The sequence below is a fragment of the Halichoeres trimaculatus genome, unplaced genomic scaffold, assembly GCF_033239565.1.
Source record: "Halichoeres trimaculatus isolate MK-OKI-2021-1 unplaced genomic scaffold, fHalTri1.1 fHalTri1_scaffold_14, whole genome shotgun sequence".
In the NCBI taxonomy this organism is placed as follows: domain Eukaryota; kingdom Metazoa; phylum Chordata; class Actinopteri; order Labriformes; family Labridae; genus Halichoeres; species Halichoeres trimaculatus.
In genome coordinates this window covers 14,884,339-14,912,184 of record NW_027437192.1, presented here as the reverse complement: position 1 = coordinate 14,912,184, position 27,846 = coordinate 14,884,339, and the positions used below count along the sequence as shown (strand labels likewise).

Below are 27,846 nucleotides of genomic sequence, written 5' to 3'. Positions count from 1 at the left end.
GTCGGTAAAAGGTTTTAAAAGTGTTACAAAATCAAACAAAATAGAATTCTCCTTTATAAATAATTCAACAACTGATTAACCTACATGTTTTTCGCAGAGGTTGATGCACATTACAGCTTAGTATGATGGCAGGTTGAGGACCATGTTTTTCAAATTTTGCATCTAGACCAATACTACTATAGTGAAAAGGCCAAGCACCTGCCATCAAACCTGTGAGATCTCTTCATTGGCTTCCAGTCAGTCACAGGATTGATTGTAATGTTGTATTTTACAGAAAAGACTCTTTACGGGTTGATTTTTAAATGTGCTGTTCAAAGAAAGGACAACTTGACTTGTACAAACTCTGAAAATACTAAACTTCAAACTTTATATCAACGATCTGATACTTTTGTACTAGCTTCATGTTATTTTCAACTTGAACAAAAAGTATTTATTTAAAAATAGGTCTTTGAAAACCCTCATTTCAGCCTTTAAAACATGAATAGATGCCAGGATCTCCTGCTGATACTCAAGTCCTAAAGGATTAGATTCTATCTCTTTATCTGAGGAAACTTCAGTATCCTGTACCCCGATATTTGAGGTGTTATCTGGATGTGTTTTGGAGCGACAGGGTGCTAAGTTGCTGATGTGGCCAAAATTGATCTTGATCTTTAGGCTGTCTTCACTGCTTCCCCGCCCATCCTGTCACTGAAGGACCATATCTGAGAAAATCTCCCAGTGAAGAGCTGGAAGAATAGCGACCAGAGAGTTGAGTGATATGTCTGGGACCCCAGGGGAAAAACAGATCCATTTTCATTAGAGGAAGACAACAAGAGATCAATACAAGTCCAGTCTGGAGAAACTCTGAGGGATGCCACATGGCGTTGGGGGTTGGTGATGGGGACCGTATGGAGCCCTGACAGGAGAAATAGAAGCCCTCCCTGTGATGGATTTCTGGAGGAAATCATTAAAGAGTTTGTATGACACTGGTCTGTCATAGCCGGGCTTATCTCTGCACTTTGTTCGGAGCTCTAACAGCTCAGGACAAAGGTCCAGCTGATCCCATCATAATTACACACCCAAGAAAAAAACATCTTCTTGCTCCAGTGGGTCTTCAACCACATCTCAACGGTCATTGCTCAAACTAAGCCACACACAGCCAATATCCCGCTCTTGAAATGTCAAAAAAGAAAAAAAAAAAAAACCTTATTCAGCTCAAAAACAGCTCAATCAGGCCTGAGGAATAATTATTTAGCATTGCCCTGTGATTATTTTTTCCTAAATCAATATTGGTTCAGATAATCCTAAATGGTTATTTTTGGTGCACTGTAAGTGGTGCCACACAGGGATTTGTGTTTAACAGAGTGATTGGTGACAGCAGGGATTAGTGCCATTGGAAAACTGGAACAGGATAAGTTAATAGAAGTCATGTTGTGTGGGTCTGAGAGGCTGTATTAAATAAAATGCTGCAACATCATGAGAAACTCAACCGACCTAAAACACCACTCCTCATTTTCTGATTTGATCATCAGATGCAAACCTTCTGACCCTCATCACTGAAACTAAGAATCACACTTTGAGAGGCAGAGCTTTTGTCATCACAGCCCACACTCTGACTCACAGAAAGCATAAAATGAGTGAACTTTACTGCGCATATTCATCATCAAATTGTGACCCAATGCAGGAGAGCAAAATTAAAGGTAGGGTCTGCAGGATTTTACTTAAAATATAGAATGTCAGCTTTTCCAAGAATTCTCCTGCTCAGTCATCTTCTATGGGCCTCTTTACATGTGTGTCAGTGTCTCTGTCTGACTCGAACCCTCGCCTCTGCCTGTATGTTGATGGTTTGGTTGTTTCAGAACGTTTCTGGGTGGAGTGTGGACGTGGCTACCTCAGCCGAACAAGGCAGGCAGTGCACAATTGACTTTGCATTTTAATTAACCAGTGGAAGAAGCTATCCTGAGTGGCTATGATAGTGGACGTGGAGCAAAGTGAAACAAAACGCTTCACAGTGATGCAGGATGGCTTTAAGCTAACCAGGTATGTGTCAAATACCCTTGATTAACTTGTTCTAATATGCTAAGTCAGGTACATGGCTCTCGAGTCTCTCCCACGTAGAAACGCGATGCTACAGGTGGTTGCTGGGCCAATAAGAGTGTAGCATAGCTTTGGGTGGAGGCAGTGGGTGTGTGCTGCAGCTGGCACTGAGCCAAGGGGGAGGAGCCCAGTTTGAATGTTCAGTTTACTAAAAAGTAGCAAAAATTCCTGCACACGCTACATTTAAACTGTGAGGTTCTGCTACTAAAGGTGCGTTCCTTTTGTACTCAGAAGCCAGTATTTACGAAATTTCAACTAGAACGCCTCCTGAGGTCAGTGGATCCACACCACTACCAAGTTTACAATCAAAAATAGCTGCTCTGGGTGGAAACAGTATTGTTCTGTTTATTTTACCATTTCCTGACTAGTTTTTTGCACTCAATCAGCCGTCTACATAGTATTGTTCAATGCTTATACTGAGAAATATTGCAATAGTGTTAATAACATTCTTCATGTGGTTTTGCGCGAGCTACAATGCAGGGCGTGCTTACAATGGCATATTGTCTGGTAGATCAGCACCAGACATGTTGTTGTATTTTTTACCGACTTGGCAATTGGAACGTTTTTAACTCAGAGATAAAATCATTCCCACTCCCCTCTTCCCAGTTCTGATGTCAATGGAGCACACCACAAGACAGTCTAGGGGTTGGTATGCAGGCTCGCTCTTCACCATGACAATAGTTTTACCTAACTCCAAAGCCCTCGTTTCCAACAAGAACTTGTGGTAACCCTGCACTGTGACCCACAAACTGGAGGGCATGACTTTTGGTAGCATCCAGAGTTCTGACAGTTTTGGGACGATCATCGAGCTTCCTTTCCTGCAGCTTCAATGTGAGATGAGGAGGTAAGATGCATCAAGGAACAGGCAGAATCACTACCTCAGACACACTAGCATGAAACGTATAACTTCAGGGAAATGAAAGATTCACAGTGTGAATGAAAGTCCCATCAAAGAGAGCTCGTAGCGTAGCAGGAAGACAGAGTTTCACAGAGAGCTCCTTCCTCTCTGCTGCTCTGCACACCGTTCACAATCACTCTGCTAAACTCACAGATCTGAGGCTGAAGAGGAATCACTTCACCCTGAGCTCAGCAAGCAATTCAAGCGATCAAAGAGAGAATTTTCTTTTCCTACATTACAAACAGCAGACAAGTCAAACCGCTGTCTGAATCTCTGCTGATGGAAACGTGGCAGACAGAGGCTGACATCTCCTCTTTTCACTTCTGCACCATCCAGGCGAGAGTGGCTGTAACGCAGTCAGAGGTAATGGGGAAGAAAGGCAGACTAAATCCAAGCTGACTGTGTGGAGCTGGCTGCGCTAATCTAATTTACCAATAAGACAGGTTCAACAGGGTGCCATGAAAGGGAGCCAGCATGTCATCAGCTGAGAGCCTTTCAGACGGTGGAGGGAGAGGAAGACAGACAAAGGGGGTGAGGATGAGGATGAGGTCACCTTGAGGAGTTTTCTTTCAAGGCCGAGACAGAAATTACTCACCTGGATATTTTCCCCACCCATTTCAGTAAATCTGGATTTTGCCACTGCACTGAGGAAAAGAGGACTTGATGGACAAACTATGGTGTGATGGATATGTAAGAGGGATAAGTAAGGGTATAGAGGGTATGTACTGCACTGACGTCACTTTACTACCAGGACATGTCCTCTGAGTCAGACAGAAAGGCATTAAATCCTGCAACATGGCTGTTTTCAGTCAGGAAAGGAAGGCAAACTAGCCATGGCTTGGTGTCAAGTATCTTTTGCGTTGTGTTGCTCTTTGATGTAGGTGTTACAATGCAGACAATGCAGTCCCAGTAAAATAAATTCATCAAGACAGAAAAGTTAATTTTGTTATTACTGTATTATCACCAAACTTTTCATTGAGCTCGAAGCTGTTTTTCATATAACTCAAAAATCATGACAACAAGCCTACTGTACTCAGATCAATGATGGGTCATTTGTGAGCGATTTGTTCAAAATGAATGAATCATCTGGGTGAACAAACTGAACTGAATCTCTCACTGAGCCGTTCAGTTCTCAACTTCAGTTGCACATAAGTAAGACAGTTGGTGAGTTATTGTGTACTGAACATACTGAACAGAACAAAAATATGTCAGCTGCAGTCTTATCCCACCTAATTCTCAGCTCTCTCACTCAATAATTACCACAGGCTATTTTTAAGTTGAACTCAATGTGCAGCCATATTTCAGCTTTTCAAATTCTGAGTGGCAGGCAAAGCTGCAGAGGTGAAACCAATCTTTTGAGTGACTCACTTTACTGAACTGATTCTACTGATTCAGTACACTGGAAAAAAAGGCTCTTTCCATCACTCACTTAAATTCTAAACTTGTCTCCCCCGGACTTAAACCTAAAATCTACAACAAAATCAATCATAGCTACATTATCATCATCTCAGCTCTATCACTCTACTTGTTTTTCTTTTCATTCCTATTAAAAGGACAAAGAAAAAACAAGATTTTAACGGTTTTTCAAACGTGTCCATGATGTTAAGCTTCTGATGAAGGAGCAAGAATAGCTTTCAATAATTAAAAAATGTGAAAAAATATCAAAAACTGTTCTTTGAAAGGTTCACAGAACCCACTATTTGATAATAAGTTGTAATTCAGGGACAGTTTTCTTTTCATTTTTCAGGGTGAAGAGACTAAAGATGATTAGCTGTAGTGAAAAAGTCAGGAAGATGTTAATTTGCGGTGCTGTGAACACAGGGAGCAGAGCAGCCTGTGAATGGGGACCTTGATTAGGAGCATAATGTGGACCTACCCCCCTCTCTCCCCCCTCCTTCTCTCTCTGGTTCTCCCCTGGGCGCTCATTAGCAGATACTGTGTTGTGGTTCAGAAATCTACCCATAACTGCCATTCTCCCACACACACATACCAGTGCAGGCTAACACACAAATTTGGTAGGGAAGAAGAAAGACGGTTGGGTGAAATTACCATATTCAGGTCATTATTGACTCGTTAATAGAAAGTGAGTTCCTCTGTTTTTCTCAGAGTTATAGTTTGATAGAAAAACTAAGCAGCACAATCTGCCATGAACATCTTTTGTGTTTTAAACAAAGATTTTTAATAAGAGGCGTCCTTTCACCAATTGGTTAGCAGACATTTAATTTGAAAGGTTTTTTTTTTTTTTTTTTGGTGAATCCATCTCCAGTTTTTAAAGTCTAATCTGGTTCAATGACTAATTTTGCATTTCGGCATCTTATTATTCTTTTTTTCCAAATTTACATAGTCAATTGTCAATTGTGATCTTTTTTTGTTGTTGTTTCGTTTTTTTGGGGGGGTTTTTTTGTTGTTTTTATCAACTCTACTTGCACCTTTCTAGCAGAAGCTATTTAAAAATAATGGTAAACACTAAATTTACAAACTGTTAGTCTTTTTTGCTTTCCTGTGTTAAGTCCTCAACTCCAGATCCTGAGTTATGTTGATTCTGGTGCCCCCTTTGGATGAAATCAATACAGTTTACCAAAACAAATTGCATTTATTAACAAAGATTTTGACTCTTACTGTTAGCAGGTCTGTAGTTTTACATTATTAATGATTTAATAGCGCTGGTTGTGTGCATTATGAAACCCAGACAGGATCTCTGAATAGAGAGAAACACTCATAGATTCTACAGCAGGCTTCTCAAAGATACCTGCATGCCACCTGCAAAAATGTAATAAACCACCTTGGACCCCATGGTTGAGTAACAATTTGTAGTTTAAGTACAAGATCTAGAATTTTAGCATCATAGCCCTTGCAACCTTTCTTTGCTGTTGTTGTTGTTGTTTTTTTCTTCTTTATGTTTTACAGTTTTTGTTTTTTCTCCCATGTGAACATCTGCATTATATGAGTATCAGTATTATTATTTTTACCCTCATCAGACATACCTGTATCTTGTGTTCACACCTTTTTCAGGTGGTGCTGTTATAGATTCTTAATTGAGAGAAGCTCTGTTGTGATGCTTGTTTATTCAACTTGTCTTTTGTGTGCTGTTGTGTCCCTGTCTTTGTGTTATTCTAAGATGTGACAGGTTATTTTGTTTGAAAGCAAAGCACACAAATTGGGCTCCTCATTAGGGTTCCCAGTTGAAGGCTGTTTCTCACAGCACATGAACATGCATGTAGGTGACAACACATGCCAGCTTGAAGCTGAATAAACACAACCTGATGCTGAAAACTGACAAAAACAACAAAACAGTCCCAAACCGTTAACAAGTCCACGTCCTTTTTTTCATTTCTAGAGTCCTGAAGCAGTCAAAGCTTGGTGCAAGTCACGTTCCACAAACAGTCCCAGGGGCTGATTTGGGAAGTGTTTCTTTGACTTTGGTGAGTTTCCAAGCTTTCAACTTGTTTGTCTTGTCATCTTAAAAGGATGGCCCGAGTTAATGTACCTGACTTGTTGTTAAGGGTTGAATACAACAACCATAGAATTAAAAAATAGAGTCTCAGTAACTTGATAGAAACTAACTGTAACTCCATATTACATACAGTGCTATTTTGACTTACAAGTGTCCCAACTAATGCCTATTTTGCAGATTCCAACTATCCCCTAAAAGAGTTTTTTTCCCTTTGAGTTGAAAACTATTTCAGTTACCCGCCAGCATCAAATACCCCACCACCGGAGCTGCAATCACCACAGTGAAAGCTGCAACATCTTTAAGCATTTAGCTCACAGAGGAGCATCAGTGTTGTGCTCACATTTGTGTTAACAGTTATATTGCAAAACTTTAAGACTTTGTTAAAAAAAACACCAAGAAAAAGTTTCAACAGGGCCATCTAATGACACTTGCCTTGCTCATTTTAGAGGACAAAATCATCAAATAAGACTGAGTTATTTACTTTGGCCTCTCTCCTCCACCTCCATCTGCATCTTCAAGTCATCTACTCTCCAAGGTAAATGTAGTAAATTATACTGTTTTGTGTTTATGCACACTGTTTTTTTTTTGTTTTGTTTTGTTTTGTTTTTTTTGTAAGTGCATATTTCTTATTTAAAAAACATGTAATTAAAAAAAAATAATGGGTAAAACTGATTTGACATACGAGTCATTTGAGGTGCGAGCTCCGTCACGGAACAGATTAAGGTAAGTCAAGACACTGCTGTATTATGTTTGAGCATAAAGTGAATGTGCCACACAGACTTAATAAACTATTTCTTAGCATTATCAAAACATTGTTTGATTAGAATGTTGATGACAAATATGTTAAGTTGAAAAGTGGGACATCAAAAGAGTTTTCTGTCATTAACAAGCATTGATGTGCTTTCTCCAACTCTGAAACTCATCTTCCGACAGCTAATGATTGCAGAACAAGTCCCAGACTGGAGCATTATAGCGTCATTTTAGGTTAAGCTCAAAACTTAGCGTTTTTATGGCAAATCTGACATCAACGCAGGCTGAAAAACTAAGTATGAATATCTGACCAATTTTGTCTTTAATGATCTCATTGTATGATGCTGGTGGTTAGGAGGTTTTATTTAGAGAGTGAAATGATGTCACACCAGTCAAACCATCCTCAGAGTGACTTTAGCTGATTTTATTTCATTGCATAGACTCACTACCTAGAATTAGGCCCTGCCTAGATCTCTTGTTCATGTCTTCTGTGACTCAGAACAGTGTTATTCTCATGAACATCAAGCTGTATTGAAATAGATTTGAAAGTGGGGATGGAAACCATAAACTCAGGAAGAAATTGTTTACCAACAGTGTGTATCAACCAGGAAGTATGATCACTTTTTCAGGATGTAAATATTATCTAAATCGTTTTTGTCAGTAGAAAAAAAAAATGCAAGTTCACAGCACATTTGCACTTGCTTCACTCTGAGAAGCCCTCTGTACTTTGGATGTTTCATCATCTGTCAGCATTCTTGCATTTCTTCCTGGTTTCGGCCCGTTTTTGTCTTATTAATTGCGAGTGAGTTGGAAGTTTCCCCTCACAGGCTACATTATTTAAATATTAAATCACAACGTGAGGATAAAACAGTGAAATTAAAAATGTAACAGAACAATCCTCTCATGATGTGTTACCTCCTGCAGTTTAACTAAAACAAATGTTTGCTTTCCCTCACACTGCCTCAGAGAATATTTGAGAGCGATGGAGGAAGGAATGGTTTAAAATCTCCACCTAGAATTTGATCCTGATGAACAGAAATGAAGCAAAAGACAGACTATATCCCAGAATCCTTAGTATGCCCCGCTCTCATCCCTCTCTGAAGATAAGAACTGTGTTTTTTAATAGCCTAGCAAATCAAACCTCTTTGACCTGCAGTGGCACTCGATGTATAATGCAGTGAAAAGTCTGCTCATCTCTTGTCTCCTACTTGAACCTGATTATTAAAGTGTAAATGACTCATATGTTCATTCTCAACATTTGGAGAAATGCTGCCCTTAAATGATCCAAACCATGTGAGATATATCTCCTTCCTGCATTACTGCACACTAGGATTCTAGCCAAAATTATTCACGTAGCCTGGAGGCTTTCAGAGCCTGACACTGTGGCTGCCTGCTCAGAAACAAAACCCCAACATCTCTCCTATTATTCTTTCACTTTCTTCAATTCACTGAATTATCACGCTCTACATTTCTAACTACAAGTCCTTTCATTTTCAGGATGTAAATGAAAGTGTAATGCCGTAACAAACTCATTTAACAGTAGGCTACAATTAGAGTATTGTCTTTTCAGCTAACACATGTCTGAAAAGCGGCACCATAAAAACATGCTGGGTGAGCTACAATCAGTGTTTGCTTGTAGAGTATCGTGAGATTATCAGACACTTTACAGAATATGATGAGATTCATTACATGAAGACAGAAAAGCTCAGGCACAGGCAAGGTCCGAGGACTTCAGATATATCGGTTCACTGAGATTAAGCTACAGAAGTTAAAACATTTTCACCACTGATTACCTTTTCACAAACTTTGGAAAATTTTGCACCAGCGGTTTTAAGACAACATGATATCCTCTAATTTTATCTAAATGATAAACAGTTGGTTCTGATTAGTCAAACCTATAGGTTGTATTTAAAATGGACAGCATCGACCTGCATTTTACCATGGTACAGTTATGAAGCCATAATACCCCTGTCCTTTTCCCCACAACTGTGCAGCCTGAGTCCATGCAGCAGAAACCATGAGGGACTGAGAGAGAATCCGAGTGGAGCCAGGTGACAAAAATATTTTTTTTTACTACTTTCAAGAGTCTAATCTCCTCTTGGCTCCACCTACTGACATATCTTACTATTACTGAAAAAACTACACAGCAACGGCAGCTGTCATGGTGAATCATGGTGAACGTGACATAAAACCTTGTTGTTAACATTAATAACTAATGAAAAAGAAACTTTTCAGAAAAAAAGGGACTTTAACACAATGCAGCCCATTCATACTATCATATCACCACAGCCTATGCATGTGAGAAACATTTCCAGGAGGTATGTATAATTTTTAATGTTTAACCACAGTCCATCTAGAATGACTGGGGAGACAGAGTATTCGACCAATACTGCGGCCAGCCACCAGGAGGAAGCACCTGACTTCATCTCATTTCAAATCAGTCCACAAAAATCAGTTCATCGCATACTCCCTCTGACTGTTGACACTGTGGTAAAAATGTTAAAAATCATCTTCAAGCCTGGTTTATGATCTATACCCTAAGTTTGCTTGGCCCCTTTTCAACGCACATCACTTTCTTCCAAATGTAACTATGCAATTATTCCCTGTATTCATAACATTTCTGAACTCACAGCACATTGGCTGATTTCATCTCCTCTAACATTCCCTCTTTGTCCTTCCTCATAATAGTTATTTTGTGATAAATGGACACATTAATCAGGTTCAGTATCATTGAAAACAGGCAATCTGACAAGGTAACAAATTGACCTTAACCTGCCCTCATACACTTTGTGCTGCGGAGCAATGTGGAGTAGGGACGGGTATTGATAAGATTTTATTGATACCAATGCCCTTGTCAATCCTGGTTATTGATCCGTTTCTTTATCAATGCTCTTATCAGAGTCTCCTGTGAATTTTCTCTGTACAAAAAAATAGGCTATGCAGGTTCTCTGGATCAACAACAATAAATTGAATTTATAAGTGAATAAATGTGTGATTCGTCACTGGATCTGGATATCTCTGGATGTAAAGATACAGAAAAAAGTAGAAATAGCACGTCATATGAAGTTGATGTACTGCTTTGTAATATATTAATGACTCCAGTAGGCCATCTAGTTTCTGAAGTGGTTATAGCTTTATCCTAAGTTGTTTGGAACCTTACTTAAGCCATGAAGCCAGTCATGAGCCATCACAAAAGTTACCTTTCATTTGCCTGCAAGTATTTTGATATTTTGAGTTTTCAGTAATGTTTACAATGAGAAATTGTGCTATGTCTCTGTAATGAAAGTTGAAACTCTATTCTGAAGCTAAAGTTTTACTTATGTATGCTAACTGCTAGCATATCAATGCAATCTCCTGTATACATTAGCATCAAGCTAGCACAACTTTTAGTTTTAGTTTATATCATTTTTGGTAAATAAGGGAGTTTTACAGAGCCTCTGCTGTAGCTCTAGCAGTTCATCATGTTGATAAAGTATCACTGCACCTAAACAAAAACTTACCTGCATATTTCATCTAGTTTTTTAAAAAAATGGGAACATTTTCAAGCAGCTAGAATTCCCTGTTAATGACTGAGGGAAAGTTTCCACCCTACAATCACACATGTTCAGTTGTTTTCATGACAGAGAACAGTGTGTATGGTTTAAAGTTTAGTTTCAAAGTTAGAAACTGTGGGAGGGATTTTAAACTTTGAAACTTAAGACTGCTGCAAGACTTGTACAAGTAACCTTTGAACTTTTTGGCTAATTTTAGCCTTTTTATGATGTCTGCTATATTTTTCATGCCAAATAGAACTTCTGCACTGTGACTTGAGTAAAAACAAAGTGATCCTCTTTTGAGAGGAGCCCTGCTGTTGTTTTACTTTCACACATTGAACCTGCTAGACTTACAGAATATCTCCTTCGACATGATGAGAAGGTGTGCGTGGTTGGCAAGACAAAAGACCAAATCTGTGTGACATAGAGCAACAAATGCAACCAGCACTTCTTTTTCTGACACTCTTTCAGCAGCGTTACAAGAGCTGCTGTCTGGACGGGAAGTAATGCCTCATGTTTCCTTGGCGTGGAGTGTGGACAAGAATGCAGATGCTGTGTCCTGAAGTCAAAGTGTGTTAGTGTGTGAGTGTGTGTTTTTGTCTGAGTGTGACCTCCCTCTGGCAGTGCCAGGACAGTTCTACTGCTGCATCCCAATTTCTCCCAACACAGGGAATTAGCCTCAGACATGAACACGGTACAACTGCTATGAAAACGCCCAAACACTGAGGAAGATCCTCCTTCACTGAGTACAGCAATTACAATGCCGGGCACTGAGCCGTAGTTGAAAGGCCAATGGTTTGGTGGTTCAGTGAAAGGCCAAGTGACTGCAGCATGAGACTGAGAGAACTGACAGGACACACAAACACAACCTTCATACAAAGCAGAAACAGTTATCTGTTGACTGGCTCAGGGCTCATTAATGCTCCCCATCTGTACCTTCTTAAATGTTTTAATCATCGCAGGGTGACCTAAAGATGAGATGTGTTCAAAAACTGTCTATCTTATGGTAAGCGAGTCGTTGTGATCAGTCATTGCCAAATGGGAGTTAAGGTGGTGGCTCAGGTTGTTAAATACCTTCCCAGGTTAGCCAAACAGCACGCTACAGCTTTTGGGAAGCACGCTGCAAAATTCCTGCAAGTGTACAAATAAGTTTGTAGACTAGAGAGAAGTAGAAGGAGGCTGGAGTGGTGGAGGTAAAGCTCAACCAGCAGCAGCACAGTGAGCAGCACTGCTATAGACCTGATGTTTAAATGCACCTTGTTATTAGAATGGGCTATGATTGGACTGGGAGACCGGAAACAATGATTCAATCAGCAGCTAGACAGTTGATTACAAAATGAGCGCATGATTTCCAATCAGGAGTTGGTCTGAGGGCTGTCTGAGGCTCAACCTCTCCACATACAGACACACTATTTCACATGTACAGAGAAGGCCTGGACCTGTCAAATACGAGATGCACTCTTTATTGGAACAAAGATTTTTATCACATCTGTCATGAATCCACTTCTCAGTGGCTGGAAGCAGTGTGGGGCTTGTTACTAAAATAAAAGTAATATATTACTTACTAGTTGTGACTCTTTTTAAAAGTAATGTTATTATTCTACCCATTACTCCCTGCCAAAAGTAATATATTACAGTACTGATTAATTTAATTTTCTTTACACTCTACACAATCAGTAAATGTGTCCTTTCTCCTTGTGATCCTGAGTTTTCACATGGTAAGTGAGTGTCAGAAGTGAAATTGCTGGGATGTGAGGTTTTTGTCTGTACCCTATGAACAAATCAAAGTTTCAGGTTATATGAAATTAGGGATGGATACTAAATTAGGTACTTTTATAGGTACCAACCAAATTCTGTCAAAAGTCCTGGGTATTGATTCACATAAAACCAAAAGGTACCATGTTTTGGTACCTAAATGCATCTTTGTGACTATGAGTGAGTGGAAGAGTAGGCAATTTTCCATGCTGGACATGAACACAGCATTGCAAGGTTATATATTGAAGAATTAATATATTAAATTGAATTTTTAATATATTTTATTATTAAACAAATTGATATTTTTTTTACCACATAAACAAAAAAAAGTGCCAAAAATTGGTACCACTGAGTACCGGTACCAATTGCCAGGTACTGGGCATCGGTTCTGTATCACATCAAATGTGAAAGGTACCCATCCATATATGAAATACACATATTTTTCAACTGAGGACGAAAGGCACAATTTTTGAACTCCGGTCTTAGTTGATCAAAGCTGAAAGAGACCTAGTATGGGGACACAATTTACATCTGACAACGATGTTGCTGTCATCTTTCCTCTCAACAAAACTAATGTTAAGGGTATATTTCCAGCTGCTGAATGTAAACAGACCCCATTTTTTTAAACTAGCCAGGGTTGCCAGGTATACAGTTTATGACAACATTTGAAAAAAAAAGCCCATCCGCCAAACTACATGTGGCAGAACACAAAAAGATACTCAATTCCACTGGAAAAAAAAATATGACAACCACAGAGTGTTCCACCCTGTTGCTCAGCTGACGTGCGCGATAAAATTAATCTGTAGATGGTTGTATTTTGAATCATTACCAGATAACAACAGTAAGGGAGTAACAAGTAATTTTTTCCCCTGAGTAACTATTATAGTATCACTGGAATTTCAAGAGTAATTCTGAACACTATTTGTTACTGGTAAAAGTAATATTATTACTGTGACACTGCCTGACAGTGGCTAGAAGTGTATCCTTACCATTCAGTTCATCATCTGGAGAGTGAAGATGCTGATGGTTTATCTCAACAATCAGACACGAAACAAGATCAAACTGCAGGAGCAGGTCTTCATGGGTGTTTTTGAGCTCATAAATCAATAATTTAACATAGGATATTAACTGTGCCTTTGGGGTACATTTCTTGCCATACAGGCCTGTACATGGTACACTGCTCTGTAAGATGTCTGTACTCACCGTCACTGTTGACACACTGCACTTGGGGGTTCTGGGTTCCTGGTCCACACTCCTTCTCATTATCAGGGATGCACTCCTCCAGTTTGACCACCAGCCAGTCATAGCAGCTTGGGTCCTCGCACGGTATTGCCTCCACCAGGTGGGGGCAATTTCCCGTCCCGCCCGTAGGCTCATTGGCGATCCTTCTCTTCCTCAGTTTGAAGCCTGTCAGAGAGAAAAATGACAACAAATGAGAACAAAAGAGCTCCATGCTAATCAGCCAAAGCCCCCCTCTCACTGTGATGTGCTCAGAGAAAACTGTAAGCACATTAACTTCACTCTGTGGTCACAGTGTGTCTTTGATGATAACCAGAATATTGCATTTGAAGTGACAGTTCATTAAGCCTGAAGTTCACAGAAGAGCTTCGAATAATGATTTCTTATTTCCTCTCATTACATTAGCGTTGCTGCAAAGTGATTAATGCATGAAGGAATCCGTTTTTTCGCTTTCATGTGTGTGTCGTCTCCTCTTCTCAAGGGCATGGGATACCATGACCCGAGTCCTGGGAGGGGGGTGTTAAGTCCAGCCCAGCCAAGGTCACCTACCCTCTAATCCACACTCCTGCTCTGGCCCGATAAGGCAGCAGAGGGCTGGAGTGCCCGCAGGACACAGGTGGAGACAGCAGAATCTCCTCTTTTCTATCTCATTGTGTCTCTGCTTTCACCTCAGAAGCCTTTATTTAATCAGGCAGGTCAGTGGAACATGTACTGTCATGTGTCTGGACCCATTGAAGGAGCATTTATCAGAGAAGGGGGAGGGGCTTGTCTGAGGGAAGATGAGACCTGGGGTGCGGGGAATTCAATTCTATCAAGCATTGCTTCGTGTCTGTCTGCAGGCTGTGTTATGAACAGCAGGCAGCACAGACAGCTGCTGTCAGAGCTCCAGGCTTCACCGATGAAAACACATTCACAGAAACAATCATGTGATGACCTATCATGTACATGAGCTCAGCTCAGGGTACCACAGCTGTGCAGAGGCTTTCCACACAAGGTGAGGGAGGACACACTATTCACACATTTTTATTAGGGATGCACGATATTATCGGCACAATATCGGTATCGGCAGATAAAAGCTTAAAAAGACGTTTATCAGTATCGGCAGATATGAAAATTTCTGCCAATATGCACAGCCAATAAGGTGCTATTCAGTTAGAATTATTATTATTTTCCATCTGAAAAATGAGCTCCTTAAATAAAATGTAGTGCTTCATTTATTTGCACTGCAGAGCTCTGTGTCTGTCACCAGGTTGTTACAGTAGCTCTAAAATAATCAAATGCAACTTGGTTATGTTTAAAAATGTATTGTACATTTAAAGTTCATGTGATCCAAAGAAATTATTTTTCTGTATTTCAATACTGAATGTCTTGAGCTTGAAAAAATAATACATTTCTTATTTATGGTAAAATCAAATGTTTTTTTTGTCTTGTTTTATGTGTGTTTCTTAAACAAATAAGACCGTCACAATAAGAGTAACATATAAATTCCAGTACAGGATAGACTTAGCTTTCTTTACAGTGAAAAAAACTAACAAACTTGTGATTATCGGTATCGGTATCGGTATCGGCCAAAAGGGGATTCGATATATCGGCATATCGGATATCGGCAACAATCCAATATCGTGCATCCCTAAGTTTTATTATACCAAAGAGCAAACCATAACTCCTGTACACATTTATATAAGCTGCAAACTTCTTTGTTGAAAAATGAAGCCTACACAGAAGTGCAAACTGCAGCTTCTCAAGTTCCCACTTGGGGCTGATACCATAAGCCGTGGAAATCCTGCTGGGGCCTACATTAAGATATTCACACCTACATTAGATTTCAAACCATTGGCAGTAAAAAAAACATGGTCACTTTAATATCACCCATCAGTGTCTGAGGAGGAAATATTGACTCAAGCTAACTTCTAGTCAATCTGGAAACAGACAAAGAGGCAGAGCTTTTACCATCATGGCTGCAGAGTTACATCCCACCTGCTTGTAGATCATCTCAACCCATAACTATCTATGCATCCCTTATAGTCCCGTCTTTAAGATAAGTGAGTTTTGAAGATTTCCTATAAATTATGCAAATATGATCACAAGCTAGTCATTAAATTAATAATTTTTCAAACCAGGCTGTTGAAAGATGCATTTTAACAAGTGAGAGAGCGAGGTTTTCTTAGTTTTTAGAGACAGGCTTGAGTAGACAAAAGAGAAATTGAAGTTTTTTTTCACTCCAGAGTTAGCTTCATGTTTCAACAGCAAAAGTTGCCCTTTGATTCAAAATGTTTACAGGCTTGTACAAACAATCAAACAATTAAAAAGTAATGGACATAGTCTGGCTTTCTTTCCCTCTGTTCCTTAATTCTGTACAAAGCTCAGTTTTTGTACATCTATGCTGCTTATTGTAAGGATATGAGTATTGCATTATTTGGCAAACTAATGAGGGTGACTGGTTATAGCACATCTCTGGGCTTTGTGACACAGACACAGACACAGATGTACAATATTTTGTACGTCATTTGCATTTTTTTTGTTTGGCACATATCTGGTCTTGTAATGATAAATCATGAACACGGAATCAATACAGTTTGATATAGATGGATGTTGAAGGGTTATTTTTTCCTATCATTAGCATGTGAGGGCTGTGATATGAAAACAAAGAGTGGGACGCCCTTTTAGGAACTCACACTAGGCTGTAAGATACAGAAGGTCGTGTGCTTCTCAGTCATTGGTCACTTCCTTAATATGATGCATCTACCCCTCTTCCTCTGTCAACATCCCTCTATCTCCTCTCCCCCATCTCTCTCTAACCCCAACACTGTTGAGGCAGATGTCTGTCTAACATGAGTCTGGTTCTGTCCGAGGTTTCTGCCCGTTAAAGGAAAGGTATTCCTTAGTGTTACCTGCTAAAAACGCTGTACTCCTGATGGATTACGATGTGATAAGATTCCTTGTCTTGTCTTGATGTTGTGTTTCTGCTAATAAAATTCTATCAATGTTAATGGGTCTAGACCTGTTAATGCTTTTGGAAAGTGTCTTGAGACATTTGTTATGATTTGGTGCTATATAAATAAAGATTGATTGATTGATTGATATATGTCATGGGTACTTCATGTGGACAAGAAATATAACAGAATTTAAATATGTTGCATTGAGTGAATGCATTTTGAAACAAAACTGTTCTCACAAATACTGATCAGATATGCATTTATCTGCAAACAGAAGACCAAGGTATAAATTATTATTCAACAAACGCGTTACCAGAGCCGACTGATTCCTGTGTTCAGTGTCAGAAAACCAGAAGACATATTAAAGTAAATATATATTCATAGGTACTGAGAGCTCGGGTACACACATGTAGGAATGTGCACGCTTGTATTCATGTTCACTCCCCATTATGCACAGCATGTCCAGAAGAAGTGTAGAAAGCAAACGAATGAGCAGGAGCGGATCCATCATTAAGATGCATGTAGGAGAATTTCTAACCGTCCCTTTCATTTGAGGCGCTTCATTAACGCAGAGTCAACATGCATTAGTCATGGCGGACGCTGCTGTTCCGGGGATAATTAAGAGCTGAAGCAGGCGACCGAAGCAGACGGGCTGATGGGCGAGCACAACCTGCTGCAACCAACGACAAACAGGCAGAGGTTGATGACGGGGCTTTGGCTGACCCTCTGAACTTCTGCTCTCCTCTAGAGCTGTAACAAGGTCAGGACTTTGGCACTCAACATCTCTTTGTTAATTCCAAAATAATCTTACAGGAGGATTATCAAGAAAAAAACAGCCTGTTAAGACAAATAATCACAGAGAAGGGTGCTTTCTTGGGTGAATAAGGTTGCCTGTGCCAAATTCATTAGAAATAATGAGACTGATTGCAATAACTTTACAAACCATGTGCTAATGATTTGGTTCTAGAGAGAGAGCTAATTACAGGTATGAGCTGGGTGGATTTGCACTTAATATTCTGGTGCAACTTTTGAGTAAATTGGATGAGACACAAAGAGTTCTTCCCTTAGTTTGCTCTAAATCCATTTATGTTAGGTTTAAAATTGCTAATGTGCTGCTTCAGTTTGCTGCTAAACGTGCAAAATGGTTGCATACCTGTAGGTTCTGTCTTTTTCTGTATGTGCACCAGTCATTGGGCATAAATGAGCCTCAGGAATGATAATTTAAGCCTGTCAGTGTCAAAGAGAAGTGCTCTTCGGGAAATGCTCCAATCATGCAAGGAGGCTTTCACGGTTCATGTTGCAGCCATTACAACCTGTATTCTGCATAATTTGGCAGCGACACAGCTGTTTAGTTTTTGTTTACTCTTCATTTTCCAGATCTGAATGAACCTGGCTGCTCCAAAGGTAGGTTGATAATGATGAGTTTGTATTCTTGGTCTGAATTTGTCTTTGTGTTATTGTCTAGTTTCAAGGCAGACAGGCTCTTTGAATAAAATATTCTCCAAGACACTGGAATCACATGAGGTCTTACCTTTTTTCGAGGCCTGGTCCTGGCAGTTTTCATAAGTGCAGGGTCCCCAGGCGCTCCATGAAGAAACCTCACACTCCACAGGGCAGCTGATGTGGCAGAGCTGGGTGGTGTTAGGAGGGATGCTGACACACAGATCACTGTCCACAGGTCGTAACGCTGTGGAGACACAGAGGAAAGTCATGAGAATCACATTTTATAAACAAATGGTGTCCTCTGGATGCATAAATAGACACATTGAAGATGTACGTACAGTTTTAGTTCCAGCAAACAGAGGAAATTAAATTAGGTTTCTGTTTTGAGAGTTTGTTAGTTTTTTCTTTGACCCCATCAGCTGCAAAAAACAGGAGTAATTAACATTTACAGTCCATTCATTTCCAAAACTGTACAGAAGACAATGCTCAGACTCTGCGCAAGGATTTTTCCAAAGTAGTGTGAAATCAGAATAAATCATGTACATGGACGAGGTGTGTTAAGAGCTCCAGGTCTCTGATTTTCACAGAACCCCACGTCCCCCAAAGAAAAAAAATCTTTGACTTCAAATTCAAAGTCAAATAATGCAACATTCCTCTTTCATTTCATTCACAGCACCCAAACCCACTAAAACCTTCCAAAACCAGACAACTTTGAAACAACAAAGGTGTTCTTTTTTTTCCCAGCACAGCAGGCCAGTCTTCCATTCGCCTGATTCTCAGTGGACTACAGCTCCAAACAGCTGTAGGTGACTCTCTGCAAGGTCGTCAGGCTGATGAATCATTCTCGCTGTGCCACCACAGCACTGAGCCTCATTCACATGCAAATTGCCTCCGCTTGGCCAAAGGTGTGTCCTCTAATAGTGTCGCTTAAGCGCACGTACATGAGCCGTAACCTTGAGTGGTGGTGTAACACGAGAATGAGTGATGTGTCGGACAGTGACGCGATGAGGTGGTGTCTCATTTACATCAGCTTCAAAAAGCTCCTGTGATTGCTTTATATAATCTAAACTGTTATTTTTCTAACACTTTCTGAACAAGTTTATTCTAAGATGTAGACCCACTGTAATGAAGAAATCAGATCCTCGTGTTCAAGGAGCCTGAATGAAAGTCCAACATTGTCTTGAGACTTGTTTGAACTTTTGTCTGAACTAGATCCATGTACAGTGAAAACAAAACAAAACAACAACAAAAGAACAAAACAGTATATCATCACAAAACAAAACAAGAAGTTCTACCTTTATGTGGGCCTTGTAGAGAAGCTGTCAAACACTGTATGCTGTATGGAGGTCGTGTCTGTGACATCAACTATTTGTTTTTGATACAGAGTTTTGAAGCCTATTGTCAACAGAGACCATTTTGGAAATACTGAACTTAGCCCATGTTTGAGTTAGGATGAGATAAAGAGGAGGGACTCCTGCCTCTTTCCAGACAGCTACAGCACGCCCTCCTGCCAGTCATGTCAGCCATGTCTTTACATGGGAAAAACTTAGAAGTTTAACAACTTCCAATATAACAAGTTGTGGAAAAAACTGCACACTATAACAGATTAAGAAATCTATCCTTGTAAAATGAATTATTAACTTTGTGTCAAAAAGCATACAGTAAAATAGTGTAACTAAATGTTTCCAGGGAGTAACAGTTCTTGGTTGCCCTTATTATGGAATAAAAGAAAGATGCAGAAACAGCAGCAGAAGAAGACAGTAACCACCAGCTAGGTAGCCTTAAGCAGCGTGGCTTTTACTGCAGCATAAACCATGTCAGAAGAAGTAAAAGCAGAGATGGTGACAGGAGTAACAGTCATATGACTGCAAGGTTTAAAAAGTGCTTGACTCTCAACAAACTGAACTCTGAAAGCCATTTACCTCAGACTGCAGACCCATTCTTCCACATCCTCTCCTACTGCCAGTCTGAACCTTCAGAAGGACATCATTATTTTTCTACTTTCTGCACCCTGCCTTCTGTTTCATGAATCATTTCTGTAATGCTCGACTGCAACCAGCACTGCAGTGGAGAAGCCAGACGGGCTGCAGAGGGACTGAATGAGAAGACAGTGATTAATAACCACTGTACACAGGAGATATCAAACCATATCCTCTCTGTATTTGTATTCTGCAAGGACAATTTGTGTGGTTACATACACAGTAATTGTGTTTTATGCATAAAAAAATTCAGGTCAGCTGTTGACATGAGATGTGATCAAGTACAGCAGGATGTGTACATGCTGATACTTTTGATTAAAATTTGACAAGCATACAAACAACAAATGCATTAAACTGTGCATATTTGTCATTCCCTTCAACATTCAGCCATCACTTTCTAGCCTGTACTTGATCAGCCTTAAGCTCTGTACCTATATTGTCTTTTTTAGCTCTTTCAAGAAAATGCTTAAAACAAAGAACGTATTTTGATCCACTCCAATATAAGTCTAAGACTATGGATTTTAGTGAGTACCTAAAGCCAAGCTCGATGCAAATGAGACACAGCTAGGGACAATTAAGACCAAGATTCCACAGAGGTGGTCCTGTATATGTTAAGCCAAAGGACTTTATGAAGGACCCTTGATGGGTTTCATACAGGAAACCATAAACATGTAGCACGTCACCGAGGTAGACCTAGGCAGTATTTGTTTACACATTGCCAACCATGTGACCCCCCAAGACCAGTGCACTTGCTAACCCTGATGGTCAAGTAAGCCCAGCTCTGTGTTGTTTGGAAGCATTACCAGACTGTAAATTTTGGTTTAAAATTTAAGATAAGTTTGATCCTTACACAGATGCAGGTTGGATAAAATTTTGAGAGAGGTCATCTATTGTGTCACAGTATTTTACCCAACAGAGCACTCAAAGAAGAGACTGCTTTAGTGTATAAAGGATGCTGGATGGAAATCAAGGAGGAAGATCTGGAAGTGCCACTTTAACCATTTTCTTCCGTGTTATAATAATGCATTTTAAGAAAGCACCCCGTGAAAGCACACTGTGAAGAAAATAAACCCTGCAGAGTTCTGATTGTAGTACAAAGACTCTTCAACTTAAAACAAAAGCCAGCAGAGAGCATGGTGAAAGTCACAAAAAAACTGGTCACTGACAGTGGGTCTATTCCTCACAAGTATCAACCACCATAAGCTGTGATTTGGGTGCCATAAAGTGCTACACATCTGCAAAAAAAATGTACATTGCTGAATTTTATGATAGCCTTTATACAGAACAGTTTAAACCTTTCTGGTAGCACCTAGAAACAGAACCAGGTATGCTTTGGGAAATACCAAACTACATGCTGATGACTGCTGAAACAGCCACCTGGCAGCCAGAATACAGATGTGGGAAAAAAAAAAAAGACTGCCTACTATTTTGTCCAAATGTGGTAATTTCTGATAAAAAAAAAAATAAAACATCTTTTGGTACAAAACAGTAACTGAAAAAAGTATGAGTGATGCACACTCCTTTGACACAGTATATAGCTTGGACTGACAGACACAGACCCAATTAAGCAATATCTGAAAATCAGACCAGCAGTCATACACATTATGTGGTTTGTCAGATGAGGCTTTTATAAGAACACTGTTAAATGTGAAAAAAAATCAAGTATTAAAGTGTGAATACTGGCTGTGAAAATGTCAAGTTATTTTAGCGAGCTATCACTTACAGCTGGCAGGTATTAAACAGATGACTATAAATATGCTGCTGTGCTAACAGGTGCTGAGTTAGATCATTCAAAAGACCTGTAGAGGACTCTGATGCTAACATGTTTCTGTGTTGTCACGCTAACAGAACATCACATTTCATACAGAAAGCTTTTCATCCTAACGCTTCATTAGGAACTTTTGGAGGACAATGGGCTCTTTGTTCTCCTCCCTCCTTGTCAGGTCTGAGCAGCTCTGCACAACCATAACAAAGGCTGATTAATGGAAATCTCCACACACACTGACCTTGTTCAGGTATCTCTGTGCCAGATGGTGTAGTCTTCCTTGTGCTGCACTTCCAGCAGCCAAATTAGGAACCTCAGAGACAGCCGCCATGCGCCGCGACGTGCCAACTGCCATCAATAACCTGACTCCCAGCTCCTTTCTAGCCGGGGATTCATGGCATCACAGTGGCACAGCTGTTGTACAGCATGTCACTGTTTGCTCCCTGATAGGGTTTACACCCACCAAAACCAGGACAGGAAAAAAAAACGGATACTACTTATTAACACCTCTTCACATCATGTCATCTCCAGGATGACATGAGAGGGAGAACCCAGGAGATTAAAAAGCTGCTTCAGGATAAAACTACTCAGAAGTCATGATGTTATCTTCAGCTATCTTTACATCAGTGTAACTTAATTTCAGTTTGGAATAGATCCTTTTTGTGAGTACATCAAATCTTGAATGAGTAGTGATCTGGGTGGTTTTGGCTCCCAGTGATCAGACTGGGAATGATTTTTATGTACAGATATCACTGCCCGACTATCGTATCTCAGTCACACCGGGACTTGCTGATCATCCCTGAAAGTAAATGATGAGATTACATCGGCTTAATTGGGCTCCACATTCCCTCCTCGGAGCTGCTTGGCTCATCATGATCAAATCATCCACCACACTGCTCCATCACAAGAAATCGTAAATGATACAGTGTGTGTGATTTTATTATAGTATCTACTCATTCAAAACTCTAATTTCAGGGTTAACTCTGAAAAGAATACTGTTTTTCAAACCTCTGGCCTAATATTTCAGCAAAATATTGTATCTACCTGACGAAAAGCTACAAAAAGTTTGGAAATGTTCCAGACTGTCTCAGGCTGTAATGACTGCAACATTATCTACTGGATCAAGTGAGTTCATTTAAAGTGGGGGTATTCTGCCTTCCCATGTTTTAAACATGGGGATAAAGTAACAATGCTGGATGTTCAGACTAAGCATGTAGGTTTTAAACCTTTTTAATATTCTCTTCATATAAATTCCCTAATCTCTAAACTGCTCAAAAAGCAGCCTCTTAATTAGGTCTTCATGAGACTAGCTAAAATGACGAGGACCTCGTGTATAAGTCATTTTACCTATGTTGTTTAATTTTTTATTTCTATTTTTTTACTTGCATAACCAACACAAAGGGCTCCTGAAGTAAACCTGCAGGTAAGTGTTACATTAGGATTTACTAACTGGTTCATGACACTAGACTGGATGGGCCTCAAACAAAAAGATCTGTCAAAAGCTCTGCCCCCAACAGGCCTCCAGAGGGCAGACCAATCAGAGGGAACGGGGTTTGTTGAGAGGGGAGCCTTAAAGAGACAGCAGCTAAAACAAAGTGTTTCATACAGAGGCTGAAATAAAGGTTTTCTAAAACACACGATGTGAGAAAAGAAGGGGTTTTTTTTAGAGCTGTACATTATGTGAAGCTACTACTGGGGTATCAGAGGGACAGGATGAAGCCAGAAAAATGCAAAATCCCCCTCTTTGATGTCCATAAAAAATCAGTCTGGCAAATGTTGGCTAATTAACACCCTCTGTTCTGCCCTCATGCTCACTCTGTCCCTCTGCTTTACTAACACACTCACACCTATTTTTCCTGCTCTTCTACCTGGTGAAATTAAATCGCTCTAGTTTATGCTGTTTATGCTGTTTTGGATATCACAGCAGTCCCCCCCCTTAACTTCTGTATTCCTAAACTTTGTTCAATCTGAGCTCCTTGTAATGATGTATTGTGGACTACTGCCCCAGGTGTGTCAGACCAGACAGGAAAATCCAAGCCAGAGTGCCAATCCAGTCCTGGCTGTGGCTTCCTCTGGTCCTCACTCACAGTGGATAGTTTAATCATCTAATTTTGATAATCATGGGAGGCCCAGGTCATAACTGAAATTGAAATTGGATTAATCCCCAAGCCCTTGTGGCAAAGCATCCATGGAGGTGAAGCTGAGGTGAGCTATGACTCATCACAATTTCTCCTCTCTTGCACTGGAACCTCTAAGTTTGAGAATAACTGTTTTTAGTGGTTAGTTTGAAGCTGAATCATTCTGTTTTTCAGTTCCTATAACCTGAATAAGCTCTATGATGTGACTATCTGCAGCACTGAATAGGAGGCACAGTGTCCTCAACGCATCATAAACAGAGAGGTGACTCAGCAAAAAGCTGGTGTCATTTTTCAGACCAAGTCTGGCATAAGAGGTGGATGCTTCAATGCTTCGAATAAAATGTTTGCTGGGGAAAGACCTGGCAAAAAATAACATTTATTGTATTGTGCACTATTAAACCTACATGTTGCCTTTGGTGCTATTTGATGAGGTCACAATAGCATCAATAGAGTAGAAAGTAATACCTTTCTGCTAGCGTTTAATGCTAACCCAGCAAACTTTGGGCTCATTGACCAAACATAACATACACCACTCCACATACAAGGACACCAGTGACAAAACCTGCTCCTGTTTCTGCTCCAGTTAATGTTTTCTTTTACCAAATTCCCTTCAGGGACATGAAGGAAAATAATCTCAATTTATAGTGTAGTGTTAATGTGCTACAATTTCTTCAGGGGTGAGAGGGTGTCAGATTTAGGTCTTTCAAAGATTTTTGAATGGTAGGGTCTACAGGATTTTCCTACAAAATATGATGTCAACTTTTGAAGGAATAATCCTGCTTAATCTTCTCCTATGGGCCTCTTCATGTGTGTCAGTGTCTGTGTATGCCTCATTCCACTCCTCTGCCTGTATGTTGATGTTTTAGTTGTATCATGATGTTTCTGGGTGGAAAGTGAGCATGGCTACCTTAGCCAATCACAGCACACCCAGTGAGCACGTGCCTTTGCATGTTGATTATAGCAAGTGAGATAAGCTATTCTGGGTGGCTATGATAGTGAACGTAGCACAGAGAAAGAAAAACACAACCAAAGAGAAAAGAAACAGCAAACAGAAAAAGCTTTTCCCTAAACAAGGGTGAAGCTTGGCTCAACTTTCACTCGCTTTCGGGAATTTGGAGAGCAGCACGAAATAAACAGCAACATGAGTTAGCTTTCTGCTAACCAGGTATGTATCAAATATCCCAGTGATTAGCTTGTGCTAACATGCCAAGTTAGGTGCACAGCTCTCAAGTGTCTCCCATGTAGAAACGCAATGCTACAGGTGGTTGCTGGCCTAGTGAGTGTGTTCACATAGCTTCAGTTGGAGGCTGTGGGTGTGGGCTGCAGCTGGCACTGAGCTAAGGAGGAGGAGGAGACAAGTTTGACTGTTTTTTTCACTAATGAGTAACAAAAATTCCTACAGATCCTACCTTAAAACTCATCAGGCATTAGCTCTTTCTCTTTAGCTGTTGTTTTGCATATAAATTACCTTTTTCTCATGGTCAGGTGAGTGGCTGATCATCAGGGCCCAGACACATTAAAAGCACAGGATCCAGGAATGCAAAAAAGTGTGAGTGCAAAAAAGTGTGAGTGCTTGATTTTTGCACTTTTGTCATTTCAGATGAATCCAGCCTCAGCAGAATCTCCCCCCTCTCTCTCGTCTATTTCCTTGTTGAACGAGCCTGAAAACTAATCTGTGTAAAGTACATTAAGCTGCCAAGGTCCTTCATTTTCTCTACAGCCCATCAGCTGACATTTCAGAAGAAGTATCACTCAAGAATAGGGAAAAAAATGTGGCAAAAAAGTGTGCCAATGAATATGGGAGACGGATAAAGGCTCTCATTAACATCCTGGCGTGTCCAAGAGAAGGGATGGTTATAATTATACCAGACGTGACAGCACCAAACCTGTCTGAGAGCGAGGACAGGTGCAGGGTGAAAACCGGGAGGATGAGGTGCCGCAGCTGAGCTGGCAGAGCTTCTCCTCATTTATCTCATCCATTTCACTCCTCTTTCTTTTCACTTTCCCCCTCCTGTCTGCATCCTTTGTTAAAACACCTTCAAGCCAAACCCAGTCACTTTTCACCTGTCATAAAGCCTCCATTAATGTCTCCCTGCTCCTATCCAAAATCACTTCCCATCACAATCACAGTGTTAACATGCAGACAGCGCCACTCAGATGTTACTCTGGATCTCCGTTCTGACAGTAAACATAAAAGGAGCTACTGAAAGCATGAGGCTCATTGCTATTAACAAAATTAACAATGTGGCACCTCGACGCTGAAGGATGAAAGTGTGCGGCTGGTTTTGAGCATCTGATCTGAATAATGTTTCGCAGCAGACGCCGGTGCAGCCTCCCTGGCCAGATGGAGCGAGACTTACTGTGTCAGTGCTGGATAAGCATGGGCATGCTACCAGGCTGCTCCCAGCCTCCGTGTGCTCAGTAATACCACCAATTTATGTGAAAGCTCATATTTCATCTGCTCTCCTCTCTGTGCCGCCTTTGCACGTACATTTGCATATTCATATAGCTCTGTTCCAGATTTGATATGTGAAGAAAACAGCTTTAATTCTCCTCTCTGGGTCTGGTATGGTGAGTAAAGGGGGAGGGGGGGTATCAGTGACTCTGAGCAGAGCTGGAACAGATGACACGACTTTGGTGTTTGTGTGAAATGAAAGCCCGAGCAGATGATTCAAAGGCTCACAAACAACTTCTTGTCTGTCGCGTGGCTCTCACAGATGTGGTGTGGAGCAGCCTGTGTCAAAACATGAGCTGATAAAAATATTATTTACCCCACAAACCTCTCTCCTTCTTCTTCCCAAGACACCGATGTTGTTCATTTGTTATTTGGACTTATAGCAGCTCTTGATTTGCTGCAGTGTTACTGGAACTGGGATTAACAGAAAAGTGGTCCAAATTTTCACTGTAAAGCACTACCTAGAAACAGAAGCAGATGATTTCTTTGCAAATCCAACCTGGCATCAAGTGATAAAAAGGATAACAAGAGAGGGTCAGGTTTTTACAATTTGAACACAGCTGAGTTATTTAAAAACAATTTATTAACTCAGAGAGATTAGTGATGTTTTTGATAACGCACAGGTTTATTGTTGCTACATGAGTTCAGTCCATGTTTACTTAAATTACAGCTGTCTGAGTTTGTGCATTGATTAAAGCAATCAACAACCCAATTAGGATGTTGTTGTTTTTTAATTGCATGCTATTCTGTCCTTTTCAGCACACTTTAGTTAAGCCACTGCAGCTTCTTAGTGCTCCTCAGTGCCATCATGATGGAAAACAGCAGAAACACACTATTTTCTTTCTTCTATTATTATTATTATTATTATTATTTGAGGAGGCTTTGACACCTCTATTTGTAGATGGCAGGACAATGGACTGAGTAGGAAACTGGGACAGAGAGTAAGGAATGACGTGCAGGACTGAGGCCTCAGACTGGAAGGAAACCCAAGCCACCTGCTCCATGTACATGCAATGAAACAAAATTGATACAGCATCGAAAGCTTACAGGTGCAGCCGTTCAGACTAGACATGAACCGATCAAAAAGCTGTGCCGATTCCCTTGATTTTGGGTGATTGGTGATCAGGGATCGGTGATCAGCCCATCCTTATATACGAAACTGTTCTCATACACCTCTGGGAAGGTCTGACAGCCAGCCATTGTTGCTTATTGCTCTGAGACCTAAAACGCAGGACACTTTATTGGTTGTTTAAGTTAAAACATAAAGATTTTATTATTTCACAGGTTTTGTTCAATGATTTTCAATAAAATAAGATTGGATCATTTACGGATAATGCTGTCAGTTATAAAAAATAAAAAACAGTATTGGCAGGTCAGGCTTTTTAAAGATCAGTGATCGGTGATAGGCCAGAAAATTGTGATCGG

General features: G+C 40.2%; 1 protein-coding gene across 1 annotated transcript in view; it reads right to left on the bottom strand.

Annotated features, from left to right (window-relative positions):
- The window catches only part of thsd7aa (thrombospondin, type I, domain containing 7Aa), a 190,169-nt gene that overhangs the window by 57,453 nt on the left and 104,870 nt on the right, over window positions 1–27,846 (bottom strand). The window contains exons 5-6 of the mRNA XM_074686508.1: window positions 18,173–18,328; window positions 13,670–13,873 (exon numbers count right to left, since the gene is read on the bottom strand). Of these exons, the coding sequence (XP_074542609.1) occupies window positions 13,670–13,873; window positions 18,173–18,328 (360 nt within the window). The remainder of the gene's footprint in view (window positions 1–13,669; window positions 13,874–18,172; window positions 18,329–27,846) is intronic.